We start from the raw sequence: 16,483 nt of genomic DNA, 5'->3' as shown, positions 1-16,483 counted from the left end.
GACACATAAAAGCTGCCAATGGACATTGTTGAAAGAGACTCATGGGGAGCTTCATAGGACAGGGGTACAAAGAGCAAGGGTATTTAAAACCTCCCAGAATATCACTCACATGACGTTATCAACCCATAGCAGCCACTGTCTGAATAGGTTCAAAATGAGTAACTCAGCCCAGGTGGGGAGAATTTGGGATATCATTTAAAAGCAAGAAGGTAGCAAAGGGGTTGCTAAGGAGCTAAGCTATACAGTCAGAAGGGAAGGGGGGGGGGGTAGATTAAATGACAGATGAGAAGCAACTGCATGACAGTTATCAAAAAGCTTTAATATTTATGTTTGTTTGCTTAAGGCTGCCCCTTAAAACAATAATACATGTCTAGTTTCTCTGTGTATCTATCTTGGGAAATATGGGGAAAGTGTTTGGCCTGGTAAAAACATAGTCTGATATTCTTGATAAATTGGATAGGTCAGAAAAGATGTAGGATCAGAAAAGCAAAATAATATATATTTAAATATGAGCTCCTCATCATCACTAGAGTGAAGAGCCACAACAAGAATGTGCAGGGTGGGTGGGTGAGGGGTAAAGTGAGACCAGGACATTTCTCCTTAATGCATAGTCTTGGCATGTAAATGAAGACATCTGAAGAAGCACACAGGTTTGAAGCGGCTCTAACATTCTATCATAATTAGAAACATTTCAAGAGCCCTGTAATTTCCAATCAAAATTACAGTAATTTCCGATATACAAGCCATGATTCATGACAGAATTTTACATTCCATGAGAGATTACGGTGGCCTGATGTATGACACGCTGAGTACAGCTCTAACATAAACAATTCAGTTTAATGTTTAAACAGCACTGGATGTTTAGAATCTCACAATAAAAGAAACATATTATTGTAGAAATTATCACTTTGACAGTGATTGAAGGGTAGGCAGGCATGTGGCCTGTAAAGCTGTAATTTTTACAGTCCACAGCTTGAGTTTAATCATTTTTATATAACATTTCCAAGATATCCCTTAAGTATTTCAACCAGCCTATAACTTAAACAAGAACAACCTTTTCTAAAGCAAAACTCCTGTCAAGTACCACTATTAATGTTGACAGAGTGAATTTTAGGAAAAGTTAAAAAAAGTATTATACTGTAAATACTCTCAGCATTGTATATTTTTATCAGAAGTTGACAGCAACCAGGCTGTCTTATAAAGGAGGGTTCATTAATGAAAATAAAAATATTATGTGTTTAAAATTTCAAGTTGTGAAAAATCTCACCCAAGCCGTTGATGTCCCTAAATTCTCACCTCGATAGTGTTATCAAATCTTTTTGCACGAGAGTTTAGTATTCTTCTGGTCCATTAAGAAGTATTCTTGGCTTTGAACAAAGGTTTATAGATAATTGTGAGTCTGTTCATATAGATGACTCTGCTTTTGATAAACAATTATCAATCTATGACAATTATATAAATAAATAACTGCATTATATATCCTTTATGTTTTTATTTTGTTTTGTAAGGATTTATAACTTTTCCAATTCAATTCTTTTCATTTGTAATTCATCAAAAATAGAACTGTAATTCAATTTCTGTGTCATATATCTATAGAAAAATTAAAATCATTAATACGCAAAGATATGTGTATGTTTGTGTCAGTTTGTTTTAATAAATGTGCCCAATAGCTATATAGATGCCTGAGTTGGAACAGAAGAAACTACAATGTTTGTAGTATTTTAGGATGGAAATCAAGGTGATCTAAGTAATAACGAAACAATAGTAACTCAAGTTATTTGTTCTAGTACAATAGACCAGACTGAGAAACTTCCTGTATGTTATAATATTCTTCTTTTGCAAATTAACTATAAATTGACTCAGGGTTTTACTAAGAAATGGTTTGGAGACTGGCTGTTGAAGGAAACAAAACCAAGTGTCTATTATCTGAATCAGAACATTTTGTTTCATCCTAGAGCTCTGTAAACAATCCTGAAGACTGTGACCTCTCAGTGATGCAAGTTCATATGGAAGATAGACACCTCTCTGAATGAAATTTTCACAGACATCGCAGATAAACATTCTCAACGCCTAACAGAGGCTCTTACCTGGCTTTTGGTTGCTGCAACCTTTGCAAATAGTGCTTGGGACACTTTAGCGCGCTTCATTTCCTGCTGAATCTCATCATAAATGGAAGCATTAATGTTCATGGTATTGTTCTCTGGTTTCCCATTCCTCTCAGTGGCAATAGTAGCTGTTTTCACCTACGAAACATTTTGAACACGACTATCATTTTTCATTGGTCAAAATGTTTTAAAGCTTCTCGGGCTCAGCATCCAAACTGGACATTGTTGCTCTTTTTATGATCAAGGTGGTCAACAGTGCAGTCATTCAACATTAGTTATTACCCCGAGATCAGATTGCTTAAGTTAAGGAAGTTCCATTGTCACAGGTGATTGCATCTGTAATATGACAGCAACTGCCAGCTGACAACCAGGAATTATAATGCTATAAAGTAAGTTTTCTGGAAAACGGAATAGTTTCAAAGACTTGCAAACCCTAACCTAATTGTTTCCCAATTACCTTCCATTGCAATTCTAACAAAGAAAATCTACAATTAAAATCAAAACGCACACAGTGCTATGTCTTCACTGGGTGCCTGGTGCCTAATAGACAATTGCATCACTAATAGTTATTACATACTATGGCCTTTGTAATTTTAGACTTTTTTTTAATGCTTTTCCCTCTTATGTTTCATTTTAAAAATCTTCCATAACAAAGCCATTTGCAGAGCTGCATATTTAAATCTTCTATCCATCCATGAAACAGGTAGAGTGCCTTGCTTAATTATCATAAAGGCTGGTTGCATTTTACACGTGCTTGTCCAAGCTGTTCTGTATAATTATTTCATCTTTTCCTGGCACCCCTGTATATAACTATTTCTTTTTGACTTATGGAACCAGACTATAAGAAAATGTTCCACAATATTTAATAGAACACTGCTGCAAGTTACACAAAATATATTACCAGTGACTTTAAAAATACATTCAAAATGTATAATCTCGAGTGAAAAATTGGTATCAAAGTCTTTGGTAATAATGATAAGCAGCGATCAGCAGAAAACCGCATAAAATTTTAGGGGGAAAATTAAACCACATCCTCAAAATTTATTAATACTATTATTAACCTTTAAAATTCCAAATTTAATTTTTATTATGCAGTTATATTAACCAGTCTGGTAAATTTACATATGAACTATGCAGCTGCTGTTTTACTGAAAAACTGATGAAAATGTGAATGAAAAGTTACCACAGATACAGGACCATGTTTTTCCCAGCAAAGGGATTCATTAAAGACCTAATTTCTTAGGGGCCTTTACAAAACACAGGTTTTTTGGTACTCTAGAAGTTTACCATCTTGGACCATTTCTCACATATACTATAAGTACTAGAAAATGAAATGCATTTTAGGATAAATGAATAATTTGGGGGCATTAAATGACATACCCTCCTAATCATATGGCAAGTCTTCCACGTTTATTTCATTCACCCTGTCCCAAAATATTTGGCATCAAAAGTGGGACAGAGGTTACCCTAGGCTTTGTACTTAAAGGGTAAATATGAGAACCATTAAAAGCTGCCTCCTAATGCTTCAAACTTTTAGCCAGTTAGCAAAATAATTCACCTCTGGCTTGACTTGAAAAGGCAGCTAGAGTCTTCCACCTTGACACTACCTAAGCACTGAAAGGAAAATGCTGTGAAATGGTTACAGGACAGGCCCAGAGTGAGAACACAGCCGATGAGACAGGACAAGTGACCAATGGGCTGGGCCCCATTTGCCTCTCATAAACTATAAACTGGAGACAAGAGTGGCAAGAGTGTAGGCTAGGTTTCCAGAGTTTCCCTTCTAGTTCTGTGACGCCAGTAAGCAAGGGCACTACAAAGGTATATTAACGACTCGAGGCCACTAAGAACCAACACAAGGCTTTGAAGCAATAATCTGCTAAACACCACTTTAGGAGCCAGAAGAGTTAACGCATTACCATAAATTGCCCAGAAAGTTGCTTTGGTGAGATTCGCAACTTTGCTCTGGGGTGGTCTTGCTTTGAGGCAGAAGGATAGATTTGATCACCCCACGGGGTCCCCTTTAATACCTATTTTTCTCACTGCTTAAATGAAAGAGAAAAGAAAAGCCATGTCAATCGCTTTGAAAATTGAATGTTATGGAAATGGGGGCATGAAGTCCAGTGCATTGGAAGAAACAGTTCCTTGGTAGCAATCTGCTTAGCAATAGTTAAGAGGACAGGCTTTGGAAACTTGGCGTTTTATGTTTCTGAAATAATTTGCATTCTTTTGTAAAAATTATGTTTAAGAATTTATCTTCCAGGTGGGCTATAACCATTTGTCACAACCCTTGATTTTGGTTCTAAAAATTTCTTTGGTTACATATTTTTTTTTAAAGCAACTACCACTTGAACCAAAGAGCAAGAATTTTAAATTAGGAAAACAAAATTAAAACACTGTTTCTTAGTAGCCAACACAATCAAAACAAAAAGTGGAAAAGAACTACACATGAAACATTAAATTTTTTTTTTTAAAAAGTGAGAGCAACAACTTTTAAAAATATAAAGAAACTGTATTACTCATTTAAAAAAGATTTACAAAAGCTCTCTTTTATCATCTTGTTGGCTCAGATACGCATCTTATCATAGATAAGCTATTAGAATTCTGGAATCACATTTTTTCCTAAACACAAGCTATTGCTTAAGGGGAACTGACTTGGACAGCTTTTCAAAAATATGAAAGCTGAATTTTTCCCCAGGTAAAAATGGAAACAAAAATCTTTTATACCTCACTCTACTAAGTACTATTTTAGCTTAGTACAAAAAAAATCTTCTTTAATCCTGGTTTAGCTTTTAATATTATATCACACATTAAAATTCATAAAGTAGTTCATTCCAGGCAAAACAAACTACTCTTCAGCTCTTCTCCGCAAATAGCACAGGAGGTAAAATAAATGCAGTTGCTTTCTGAATAGCTTTTATCAAGGTAGGGTGTGCTACTCCATCATTACGGTGGCGCCGAGGAAGTAGTTAAGAATTGAAGCTTCTACTATTAACCTTCCCACGTGGGGAAAGGGTGCAGCACTAAGGCCTGCTTTTTATTTTACTAAAAGTGTGAGGTAGAGCACACATTTTCCATGCAAAATCGATTTTGTTTCTCCATGTATTGCAGTACGCATTAAATCATTTTACAAAATGAACATACTACATAGGCACTACATACGACATGCACACTGTACTATATGAACTGTACCAGGGTCCTGATTGGTGATTGTACTATTCCTTGAGGCAGGAGCAATTACCTGCAAGCACACAGCACACACGTGTGTGCATGCACACACACAAAGTTTGATGCAGTTTTAATAATAATCAGGATAATACACGCTGACATTCATTAGTTGCTTATGATGTGCTGGGCATCGTGTTAACAGACATTAACTGTAACCTGTACAGTAACCCTCAGTAGGTATGATTATGGCCCCATTTAAAAATTGAGAAGATGCTCTTAAAACAAAAAGGTTAAGTACTTTGTCCCTAGGCAAGGCTGAGAACTAAACTTAACGTCTGTCTGATGCTAATGCTTACCTCAGAAACCACTGCAACTATACTGATGTCATAGGGAGCTTCTTTATTTGGAAAAATTCTTTTTTAAGACATGCTGGTAGTCCTTTGCTAAATTTAGCTCATTAATCTCTAATTTTTAGTAGTGAGTGGCTTTATCATTAATTTTACAAATCCAATCTGAATGTAATTTTCAAGGTATGCAAACGATAAATGTTTTCTTAGAAGTGATATGTAAGACATGTGCTATTCTAAGGCACTCTTATTGGTGATGTCTACACATTCCACATTCTCAAATGTCTATATATTAACTCTGTCTTGAGTATCACGGTTCTATCTTTTTACTCTTTCCTTCCTTTTGTAGATACAGTATTATTTTCTAAATCTGGCCTTTTAAAAATGCTCTAGCTTTTTAAAGATGATTATTAACAGGAAGCCTTTTACAAGCACATAACTAAGATCTTAAAATAATGCTGGATTCCTAACAAATAAACTTTTAATCACATATTAAGTTCCCGCCCATAACTAGACCTGTTTCATTATATTGTAGAATTTGGTGTTAAGAGACAGAAGGGTGCAGCTACCAGATTAAACTAATTGAATATTGTTTATATGAACTTCATATATTTTCTAAAGCATTGTTATAAAATATCATGTCTTCCTTTAGAAGAAACTAAAGTATTGCATGAGATTTAAAAAATAAAGGAAAAAATAATTATATAACGAATTCAAAAGTTTTAACTTGACAATTATAGGCTGTCAAACAGTCCTTGTGAAAACAGAAATTGCTAATTTAACTCCAAAAGTCACACATATTAAAACACAAATAAAACCAGAATAAGCACACACCTAAAAAGAAGTCATCAAGTTAAAACTGATTTGTTCTATGGAAGAGACAATTCCAGCAAAATAATCATTAATAAAGTTCCTCTAATAAGCTTATCTGGAAAATTTGATAAGCACGGTCAGAAAAGAAACCTTTAAAACCAGGGAGCTTTGAAGGGGTTGAGCTCTCCCAGATATTTTCATACAACCAAAGATTGGAAGGGGCAACTTTCCACACAGTCTCAGAAATTCCCATGGATAATATGTCAAACATATCAGGAGAATGTTCTCATATGCTTTCCTCTTCCTAACCCAACAATAAACCTTCCCATCTTCTATGAGAAACAGAGAAAGTCCCCAAGTCTCATTTTCCCTTTTCTAAAATGTCCGTGTGTATTTTCAGGAGATGGCTTGAGGTAGGGGAAAGAGCAACAGACTTAACCAGGGATGAGAAAACTTAGACAACACCTTAGACTTGGTTTTCTCATTTTTCTCTCCTACAAAAATGTTGGTCTGCGGAGTACGTGAAGGTGTTGAGAAAACCGTGAACTATTATCAAGGGCAAGGTATTCTTATTTCTTGAATGAGAGCATGTAAAGTTGTGAAAATATGCTGTCAGTAAACAGATCTGCCCAGAGCCACTGCCCCAGTGAGAAGACGAAGCTCACAGTATGGCAGCCCCGACTGAAGCACAAGGGACAGGTCTGTAGAGGAGGTATCTCGCCTAGTCAGGGCCAGCCAAGAGCTTTGGTAATTCCTGAGGCTAGTCTGGGTTTTTCCAGGGGAGGTATTTCTAAGAATAAAACCAGGGGCTTACAAAAACCAGGAAGTCCCTTCTTGAAGATGATGCAGATACTGAGTACCTCAATAGTGTAGGTCCATGGTCTGGTATGAACCAGGGACATCCAAATCATCTTCACTATGACCTAAACTCTACAGAAGGAGCTGGAAAAGAATCCAGTCTTTCAGGCCTAAAGACAAGCGGATCTCCTATGAGCCAGGAGGGACTTCTGCCTGCAACATGTGATTCTTCAGAAAGAGATCAGGGTTCGGGTCTAACTCAAGCAAGCCCAAGACTTATCTCTTCATTTGCGAGTGTGGGGGAGGAATGAAATGCACAGTGATTTCACATAGACTCCTCTCTGGCAAAATATAAAATTGAAAAAGACGAAATTCTGCAGTTTATTTTTATATCCATGGTATCATCCTTCCCCGCCCCCCTTCTATTTTCATCATTTGTAATAAGCATATTAAATCCTTACGGGGTGTATGGGTTCCAGTTTAAGCAACAGATTTCAACTGCACAAAACAGTAGTAATTCAACTGCTCTATAACACATTTTTCCAAATCTAAAGGACTCATTTGACATTGATATGCTTTTAATACATTAAAAATTTCTTAAAATTTAATTCATTAAACCATTCTTAAAAGATAAAAGGTCAACAAACTGTGAGCTCTATTATAATAATATTAAATAATGCAAAGGGATTCTCAGTGAGGCAAATAAGATACCGTAAAGATTTATATTATAGCAGTGAAATAAAATTATACACATATATCAGATAATCACTTCAGAGTTTGGTTAGATAGCTAATAATATCACATTAATAGAAACAATTTTTTTCTTTGAAAGAGATTCACTAAGAATCTATAGTATCTACATAGTTCATATGTTCATCATTGGCTGAATATCCTAGCTAAGGGCTTGGTCTCAATTCTTCTAAAGACCAAATACAGCTAAGGATGGCTTAATCAGTTAATCAATAATTCAAGCCAAAATAAACTATATTGTCTATTGCAACTTATCAGCAGATACAGTCTTTAGACATATATATGAAAGCTACTAAAAAGGATCTTAATAGTAAATGAAAACAAATATCACTTAAGAATTAATGTAACTTTGGCTAAAGAAAAAAACAACTTGATACCTAAGAATAGCAGAATCACATTTGGAAAACAAAAACATTAAAATCCCAGCAAAATTAGAAACAAAAGCTGTATTCAGAATTGCTAAGTCAAATATTTGGATAATTTGAAAAAAGGTAAAAAAAGGAGCCACTCAATGCTAAAGTTCGTGCTGGTCTTAAGTAATCCACCCTTTGTTAGTATTGCAGATTAAGTGATAAGGCAGATTGCTGTCTGACCAGAGGCCTTTCAGTGATGATAGGAGCAAAGTTAAGTAAAGACGGTGTGTGAACGCTAAACACCCTACTGAGAATTAAACCAAATCCAAGTACAGTAGTTTTTGTTTAGTCACTCTTGCGAAAATTACATCTATATAAAGAGTTCCTCATCCTTTTCATTAAGAAATGTTTCATAGAAAGCTTTATAGATCAAATTCAATAATTGTGTGTGTGTGTGTGTGTGTGTGTGTGTGTGTGTGTGTGTGTAGGCAGGTGGATATGTATGTATGTATACAGATGCCTTTCTTTTCTACTAGAGAAACATGACTTTCTTATTCATAGTGACTTCCTTACAGTCTGCTCCTACAGAAATCACGACCTAATTGATTTTCCTTAAATAAAATGGAGAAAATGGACTTTGTGACATTCCTAAAAAAACAATCATTTCGGAATATTATAATATGCAGGCTAAGATCCTCAACAGTGGCTAAAGATTATGTCTCTTCCTTATTTATCGACTATCAGTAGAAGTTTCGTTTTTAGTGTTGAATGAGCTTTTCCCATATTTCTATACTTGGAAATGTATTATTATTTTTTACTATTTTACTATAACATCAATATATAATTTCATTATCACATTAGCTTACAAAATAGTTTAAGTTTATATTCCATGTTCGATTTTTATTTAGTCTAAGCTGACCTTATTTTTAAGAGTTGTACGTACTGTAAATTAAATGTGTAAGAAATATATTTGCTTGTGGGTTATAAGTCTAATCCACTATCAAACTTTTATCTAATAGTCTGTACTGAAAATTAACTTCTTCAATTCTCATAATAGTTATAAGGCTACCTTTTAAACTTGATTTAAACAAAAAAATAACAATATAGATGCACATACACACAGTTACCAGGGCGGTGAATGGTCCTTCCTAAAAAGTGTAAAAATTTGGAAAATAGAAAATGTGCCCATTTCTGGGAATATGGATAGAATTCCTTATCAGCCTCATTTAAAGCTGCCTTCAAGGATTGTATTAAACTTAATTATGAAAGATTACAAACGAGATGATGTGTAATTGGTACCAGCTGCAGTTCGTATCGGAAAGCATAAATACAAATGGAATTATTTATTTATTTTTATTTATTTACGATTCAAATGGCAGTTCTAGAACTCACAGGGATAAAATTGACTTTACTACTTTTTTCCCATTGAGTTTAAAATACTTCTATACTTAATAGTAGGAGAGACAAATATCCATTTAACGACTACTTTTCACCCACAAAGAACCCCAAAGATGAAGCAACACAAAGCAATTTTCTTTCCCTTAATTAGTAGCTTATTGTTTTTATATCATAATTAGTGATTTGAGACCAAATTCTCCTCAAGCAACAACCTGCATTCTATTTTTTAAACTCTCTATCTATCCATCTCTCTTTCTAATTTCTTGTCAAGATTCTTCATTAGATATTTTTTAAAAAAGCGAAAGAAGAAGGGCAATGTGGAAAAGTAGACTTCACCTGGGGAGGGCGGCTGGGTGGTGTGCTTATCAGGGGGGCAGGACCCATAGCCGAGGCAGCATTCAAGCTCCTTTCCCTTTCATCCTGGTAAATACGATCTCGTTCAGCCTCCGGTAACTGCAAGAAATTCTGCATAGCCCGAAGGTTTACCAGCAAAGACTGGGATGCAGTCTTGGGGTCCTCTTCCTTTCGAAGAATTTCTGAAAGCAAGCCCTGCAGGGAATGACAGACACTGGATGAGTGAGCTTGCTCCCATTCTCGGCCCAGCTAGCAGTGATCCTTCCCTTTTCTTCTCCACTGTTTAGAAAATGAACAGTCAGAAGCATTAATTCTACATACGAATATATTAGTTACAATTGAAGTGGTAGAGAAGAGAGCCTCAATTGTATTCTTAATTTTATTAAGCATCTGCTTTACATATAACATAAACTGAAACTGCCTAATTGATCTCCTTCCTTTGAGTAGCTTAACATGCCATGAAATCTTTCACAGAGAGACGATGGAGGGAAGTTAAGGATAAATGAAATGCTCATAATACAACAGCATTGAGCTGTATAGTTCTCAAGCTGCCTAGACAAAGGCAGTGGAATGCCAACAGCCCAATATGTAAAGATACAAAGCCAATTCCAGAAAACAGAACTTTCGTAGAAAATGAACTGCAACATATTAGAAAAAAGAATTTAAGGAAAGCATCATCTAAGACTTATGCTGTTTTCACCAACAAAAATATTTTAAGTTATTCCGTAATTTTCAAATTACTAGAATCAATGACAAGTGATTCTTTCTATTTACCATTTAAAGAAACTATATACTGATTACTCCAGGTAACAGGTTGCAATTTTGAACTTCAGAAACCATAGATTAAATTTGAAATACATAACCCCTTTTCCACATTACAAAAATCCATCATAGCATGCCAAAGAAAAGAATATTATCAAATTCTGTAATTGTCAAATTTCTTGAGGCATAAAAATACTTATTAATGACAGAAGAAATTTACAAACCATTAGTAAACTCCTTTAAGATGTCTCTCTCCCCCAAATAATACAGCATTTTTTTTTTTTTTTAACTTTTGGAAAAATGCTTTCAAAAAATGGGTGGTTTTCCCCAATTTTGTTTAAGGGATCATATAAAACAGAAGGATTAGAAATTTTTTCTGTCCATTTGATAGGGGCTGGCAGCACTTACCTCTTCAATCTTGTATATGAAATAATGCCTGGAATACCAAGGCATATTTGCTTTCTGCATTTGGGAGAATATCTGTTTATCACAATATAGCTAAGAATAAAATGTTGTCAAGATTTCTATCCAGTTTGCAAATTTCACTTTCCAATAACCCTGCAGAAAGGGTGAAAGGGTGTATTTGGAGAAGGGAAGGTAAAGTGTCATGTCAAAATAATCAAGCCCCAAGATTATGACATTTGGGTTTTTTCATGGTTTTCTAGAAGTGCAAACCTAGTTTTGTCTCCAATTCCTCAGGGATAATGTACCATATTACCCAAATGTAACAGTTGGGTGCAGACAGTAAAAACACACTGTCCACTTTAAAAATGATTTATTGGCTATTAGAAAAGAACCTGCAATAGGCTCAGGGGGCTTAAGAGTAAATTTTAATCTCTCACTTGGTGTACGCAAGTGAAGTCTGGAAACTGGACCCAAACTTTCAGTTTCACCATAAGAAATGTGACTAAAGAATGAAGGACATGTATCCTTTCATTCTTAATACTGATAACTAATGTTGCAACTGTGTTTATACAAGACAAAATATCCAGTCAATTTAACTAAAATTCAAACAGGCAGTCACCCAGCTATTTAATTTTCACAAGGCCAACTAATTAGATTGACTGTGTTTTTGATGTGTCACATCGAAACCAAAAAATACAGGTCTCAAAAAATGTTTGAAAATAGGTGTAAAAAAATAATCTTTGATCTCCACTCATCCCCACCAAATGTTATGTAGCAAAAAGTGTGCTTGGCAAAGTAATGTATATTAACCAAACAGAAGTAGAGAGATAGAAACATACAATACACCGAAATAGAATGTTACAAATTTCTTGAGTATAATAATCTAATATTCATTTTTGTCATCCCAGCACAATGTCTACCATGTAAGTGATAAATATTTACTAAGTGGATTAATTATGTATATTCAGATCACAAAAGGAAAAAAACCGCAAATAGGTGATAGAAACTTAAAAACAAGATATGCTATCCATGGGTAAATTCTATTGGTAAATATTAATTTACTTAAGGTGAGATTTCAATGAAAAGTTATGCGGCACTCTGTAAGATATTTATCTACATTAAGTGTTCAATAATTTAAAAAATAGCTTAGGTCAAAAGAGAGTCTATAAACCTTTAGGATGTTATTATATTTGGGAGATTTGAAATTAGACATTTATAAATTTCAAATAACAAAATAATAACATATCATCTCTTTCTTGAAAAATATTTCCTGAGACAGCAGAGAACTATAATGAGAAAAACAAACGTGAAAAAATATATAATGTTCTCTATCAAGTCTTGCTAATAAGACATTTGTATATGGTATAAAGTAGAAGACAGTAGGTTGGTCACTTGGGAGAGAGTTTAGAAATTTCTTTACCCATATTTTGATGTTGGCATGACTTCCCATTTGAGCATATAAAGTGGTTTAGGGGCAAAATTTTATTTCCACTTAATTATTCAATTGGAGCAAGTGCAGTTTTTCTGCTTGTAATATGCTGAAGGTCTAAAGTGGTACCTTAAACCCTGGGACACTCAAAGAGTTCTAAGGCAGCCAGTGTAGACATCTCAGGTGTTTTAGAAATCTTCGGGGTTTTTTAAATTTTATTTTATTTTTTGGCCCAGGCTTTCAATGAGGGGAGTGCCCCCTGGTGGAAATGCTTGAAAATATTGTTAAAAAATGTTTTGATTAGAATGTGTTAATTACAAAAAAAAAATCATGTCACTTGAGAAAAATTCTGGATGCAAAATGACTGCTATTAGATTCTGGATACGGGAATGAATATTTTGGTCCTGTTGAGGTTACTGTTACCAGAACAGTTGCATTTATGGATTCAAGACGTATGTGGCCCCTGTTTCCCATTTTCCATAGTCGAAAATACAGTTCAGACTTGCCAAGTTAGGTCAAGGTCATTTGTAGTAATCCCTCACAGAGGATAATAGGAGGGATCTCTTACCAAAAATTCTTCTTTGTGCTAAAAAATAATATGTCAAGGTCATCATGTACCTACTTGCTAATTCAGAGAATGTGTTAAAACACCAGGACTAAAACAAGTCATCAATATTGTGCACCATAGGTATTCAATAAATTTGTTCAATGAAATTAAAATCATTAGCCATCTTGTTTCTGAGAAGAACTTGAGAATTTGTATGTTTGTTCGGTAGTAAGTTACCAGCTCCTCATGAATATTTTTATTGGAAATGAGAAGCTGCTTTTCATTGGGACTTCACAGCTTCAAATAATTCGATAGGTGCTCTATACATGGAAATAAAAAATGATTTTGTATTGTCATCTCATGGTGGTTGAGAATTCTTATTTTTCCATTAAAAGGTGAACTTACTGATGAATTCCTAAAGCTTTTTTACGTTCCAAAAAGAGTTTACAAGTTATTACAAGTAAAATTCATTAGTAATTGTAAAAGAAAGAAAAAAAACTTTCAATAAATATTATCAGTACTTCCAACTGCTAATTATGAATTCTTTAAAACAGCAGATAAGCAAAAGAGACTGCCAATCTGAACAAAAAGCCTGTCTGGCCTCCCGTTTGTCTCCTCTTTGAACATAATCACTGATTCAAATAGATTTTATCAGTTTCATGGAACTTCAAAGCCCTCAGAAGGAAAATATGATTTGATAAAACCTCCCATCTAAAAAGAAAATATGTAGAATATTCTTCAAGGCTACCTGCCTCTGTCGTTTGGTGAATTTTTAATCACATGTCCAGGTGAAAGACTATTTTCAAACTCCACCTACTAGGCTGGACTCATGCCAAATATGTTATAAGCAGACACATTTATCTCTGTCATTTGGGAGGCTAAACGAGAGCTGTCACATTGGGGTAATAGCACCTTTTTACCTTTTATTCAATAGTGATATGGATAGTGGACTTTTCTTAAATTACACTGTGAAGAATTATAGAAACACAGTAGCAATTTCTGTTATACTTAAGCAGGCAAATTTCTCTCCACCACATAATTTACAGAACTCAAATTCAATAAAACATTACATGATGGTCCATTACTGTTATCAGTTTTGAATAATCCATCTTCATTCTTCATTTTACTGGAAAATAAAGTGTGCCAAAGACAAGGGGGTGGGGGAGGGAAAAAGCCACAGAATGGGATTAGAGTTAAACTCTGGGTTTTACTTTTTTAAAGGCACTAAAGAATATATTTTCTTCTATCACAACCTTTAATAGCAATAATACAGAGAAGTGAATTGGCATATATAGCAAAGTATAAATCTGGAAGCTTTGGCTATTATTTTTAGCCACAGGTTTCCATTAAAAAGATATCAAGTAGGCATAACTGAATGAATGATACATGCTAAAAGCTGGTGTCTTCAGTAGCAATTAAAGAACATATGCCCATCAATTCAAAAGGGGAAAAAGTCCTTAAAACAAGTAATAATATACATTTCACTATAAATTTTCAGAAAGGTAGACTTTTTTTCTTTAATAATTATGTGTGAAAGTCTTAAGAGGGGGGTTATGATTTGATTTAGGACACCCAATTAAGATGATGAGAAAATTCTCCAATTAAGAGTTAAAACATGAAATCCAGGATTTTAAAGTTATACAGAGCTGTCAACGACCAAATTTTCTCATCATAACAGCATTATGTATTATTCTGATGTTTTACCACACTGTTTATAAGGCACCAATGTCTTTACCTCACCATATATAACTGCATTTGTATGTATGTATTTTACATTAATTTTTTAAACTTGGAATTGGAATTGCACATTGTAATAAGTGCACACAATGTGTGATGTGCGATTTAACTCTGCAGAGCTCCTTGTCTATACATATGCATTAGCATGCGTATTTTCGTACTCCATACTCACACCATACACTCTCATTCTGCACCTGCTTTTACCGAAATGCATACACTTTGAAATAAACACACTACATGCATTCATATGAATGTATAATCATTAAAATAAATGCAGCTGTGTGTGCACACACAAGCATGTGTGTGGTTTTTAGTATGACCAGCTAAAATACATGCACACTTGAGTGTTCAAAACCTAGTTCCCCAACAGTGAACAATTCAATGTACATGGAAAATTACTTAAATCAAACAGCTTCAAATACGGCTCAACATCCACTTCCACTGAGGAGTACCGCTTATCAACATAAAGGTTTAAAACCAAACTCCTCTATCACCCAGGGTTCCAAACAGTATTTTGGTAATGACTTTTTTTTTTTAATTGGCTATTATTAATAAACAGAGATTGAGATCAAGCTGCACCAGGTTTTCATTCTCCTCTCATCCTCCGAAAAAGAACATTACTGTTTTTGATGTTAACCAGAGATGACTATCTTTTCAAAGAGATTAATATGGCATAAAAAGATAGTTTGGCCTTTTATCTAGTAACAAATCCTACAGATATCTGTGGAATTTGTCAGTGTGAGAAAGGCAGAACAAATGGTCAGCTCTTTAGAGTAATGGCTGTGACATCATAACCCAAGAGAAGAAAAACAGTACCAAGGGGTGGCAACGTCACCCTCATACCCTTCAGCTGGACTTGTGTCATTCTTCACCATACAAAATATACTTCCCTCAATGCTTTAAGAAATAATTTGCTCAGTTTTTAAAATACTTATCAGTAAATCTATATGTCATTTGTGTCTATATCAATGTTGTCTTTGTCTGTGGGCTTTTAAATTCAATTCAACAAGCATTTTATTGAACTTTTATGTACAGACCTATTTTTTGCCCAGTACTGAGAACTACTAGCAGTGACTGCTTCTTACAAAAATAAAGAATGCTGCCAGAAACAGCAGTATCTAGAAGGTTGACTTTTGATTCATTCATTCATCCATCCCTTCATTCACTTGATTTTTTAAAATAATTATCCACCCAGCTGAATTTGGTACCATATTAAATTTACCAGCTAATAATGAACACATTTTTTTTTAAAGTTGTGAAAATGCAGAACTAGGTAAAAATCATACAATTTTAACCTGACATAACGTTCTGCAACTGTTTTTGTTTTTTTTTAAAATAGGCAAATTATGTACAAAAAAACAGATAAAGAAACTGAAAATAAACACTGAGTTAAAGGCCGCCTAAATTTCCATCCAGTTAAGGGAAGCCAAAAATAAGACACAGCTGGGATTCTCGCAGGTATGGAAGCTATGCCAACAAGGAATTAATACTAGATTATTTTTGTACCAGAATTGTATTCT

General features: G+C 34.5%; 1 protein-coding gene across 8 annotated transcripts in view; it reads right to left on the bottom strand.

Moving 5' to 3' along the window:
* Positions 1-16,483, bottom strand: part of SATB1 (SATB homeobox 1) — a 97,511-nt gene that overhangs the window by 28,532 nt on the left and 52,496 nt on the right. For all 8 annotated transcript variants that reach the window (XM_019726015.3, XM_074312792.2, XM_074312795.2 and 5 more), the window contains exons 8-9: positions 10,066-10,278; positions 2,088-2,243 (exon numbers count right to left, since the gene is read on the bottom strand). In XM_019726015.3, the coding sequence (XP_019581574.1) occupies positions 2,088-2,243; positions 10,066-10,278 (369 nt within the window). The remainder of the gene's footprint in view (positions 1-2,087; positions 2,244-10,065; positions 10,279-16,483) is intronic.

Source organism: Rhinolophus sinicus, chromosome 5 (assembly GCF_057876585.1).
Source record: "Rhinolophus sinicus isolate RSI-liver-muscle chromosome 5, RSI-T2T, whole genome shotgun sequence".
NCBI classification, from domain to species: Eukaryota; Metazoa; Chordata; class Mammalia; order Chiroptera; family Rhinolophidae; genus Rhinolophus; species Rhinolophus sinicus.
Note: the sequence above shows the minus strand (reverse complement) of the source record. Positions and strands in the feature narration are given on the sequence as shown.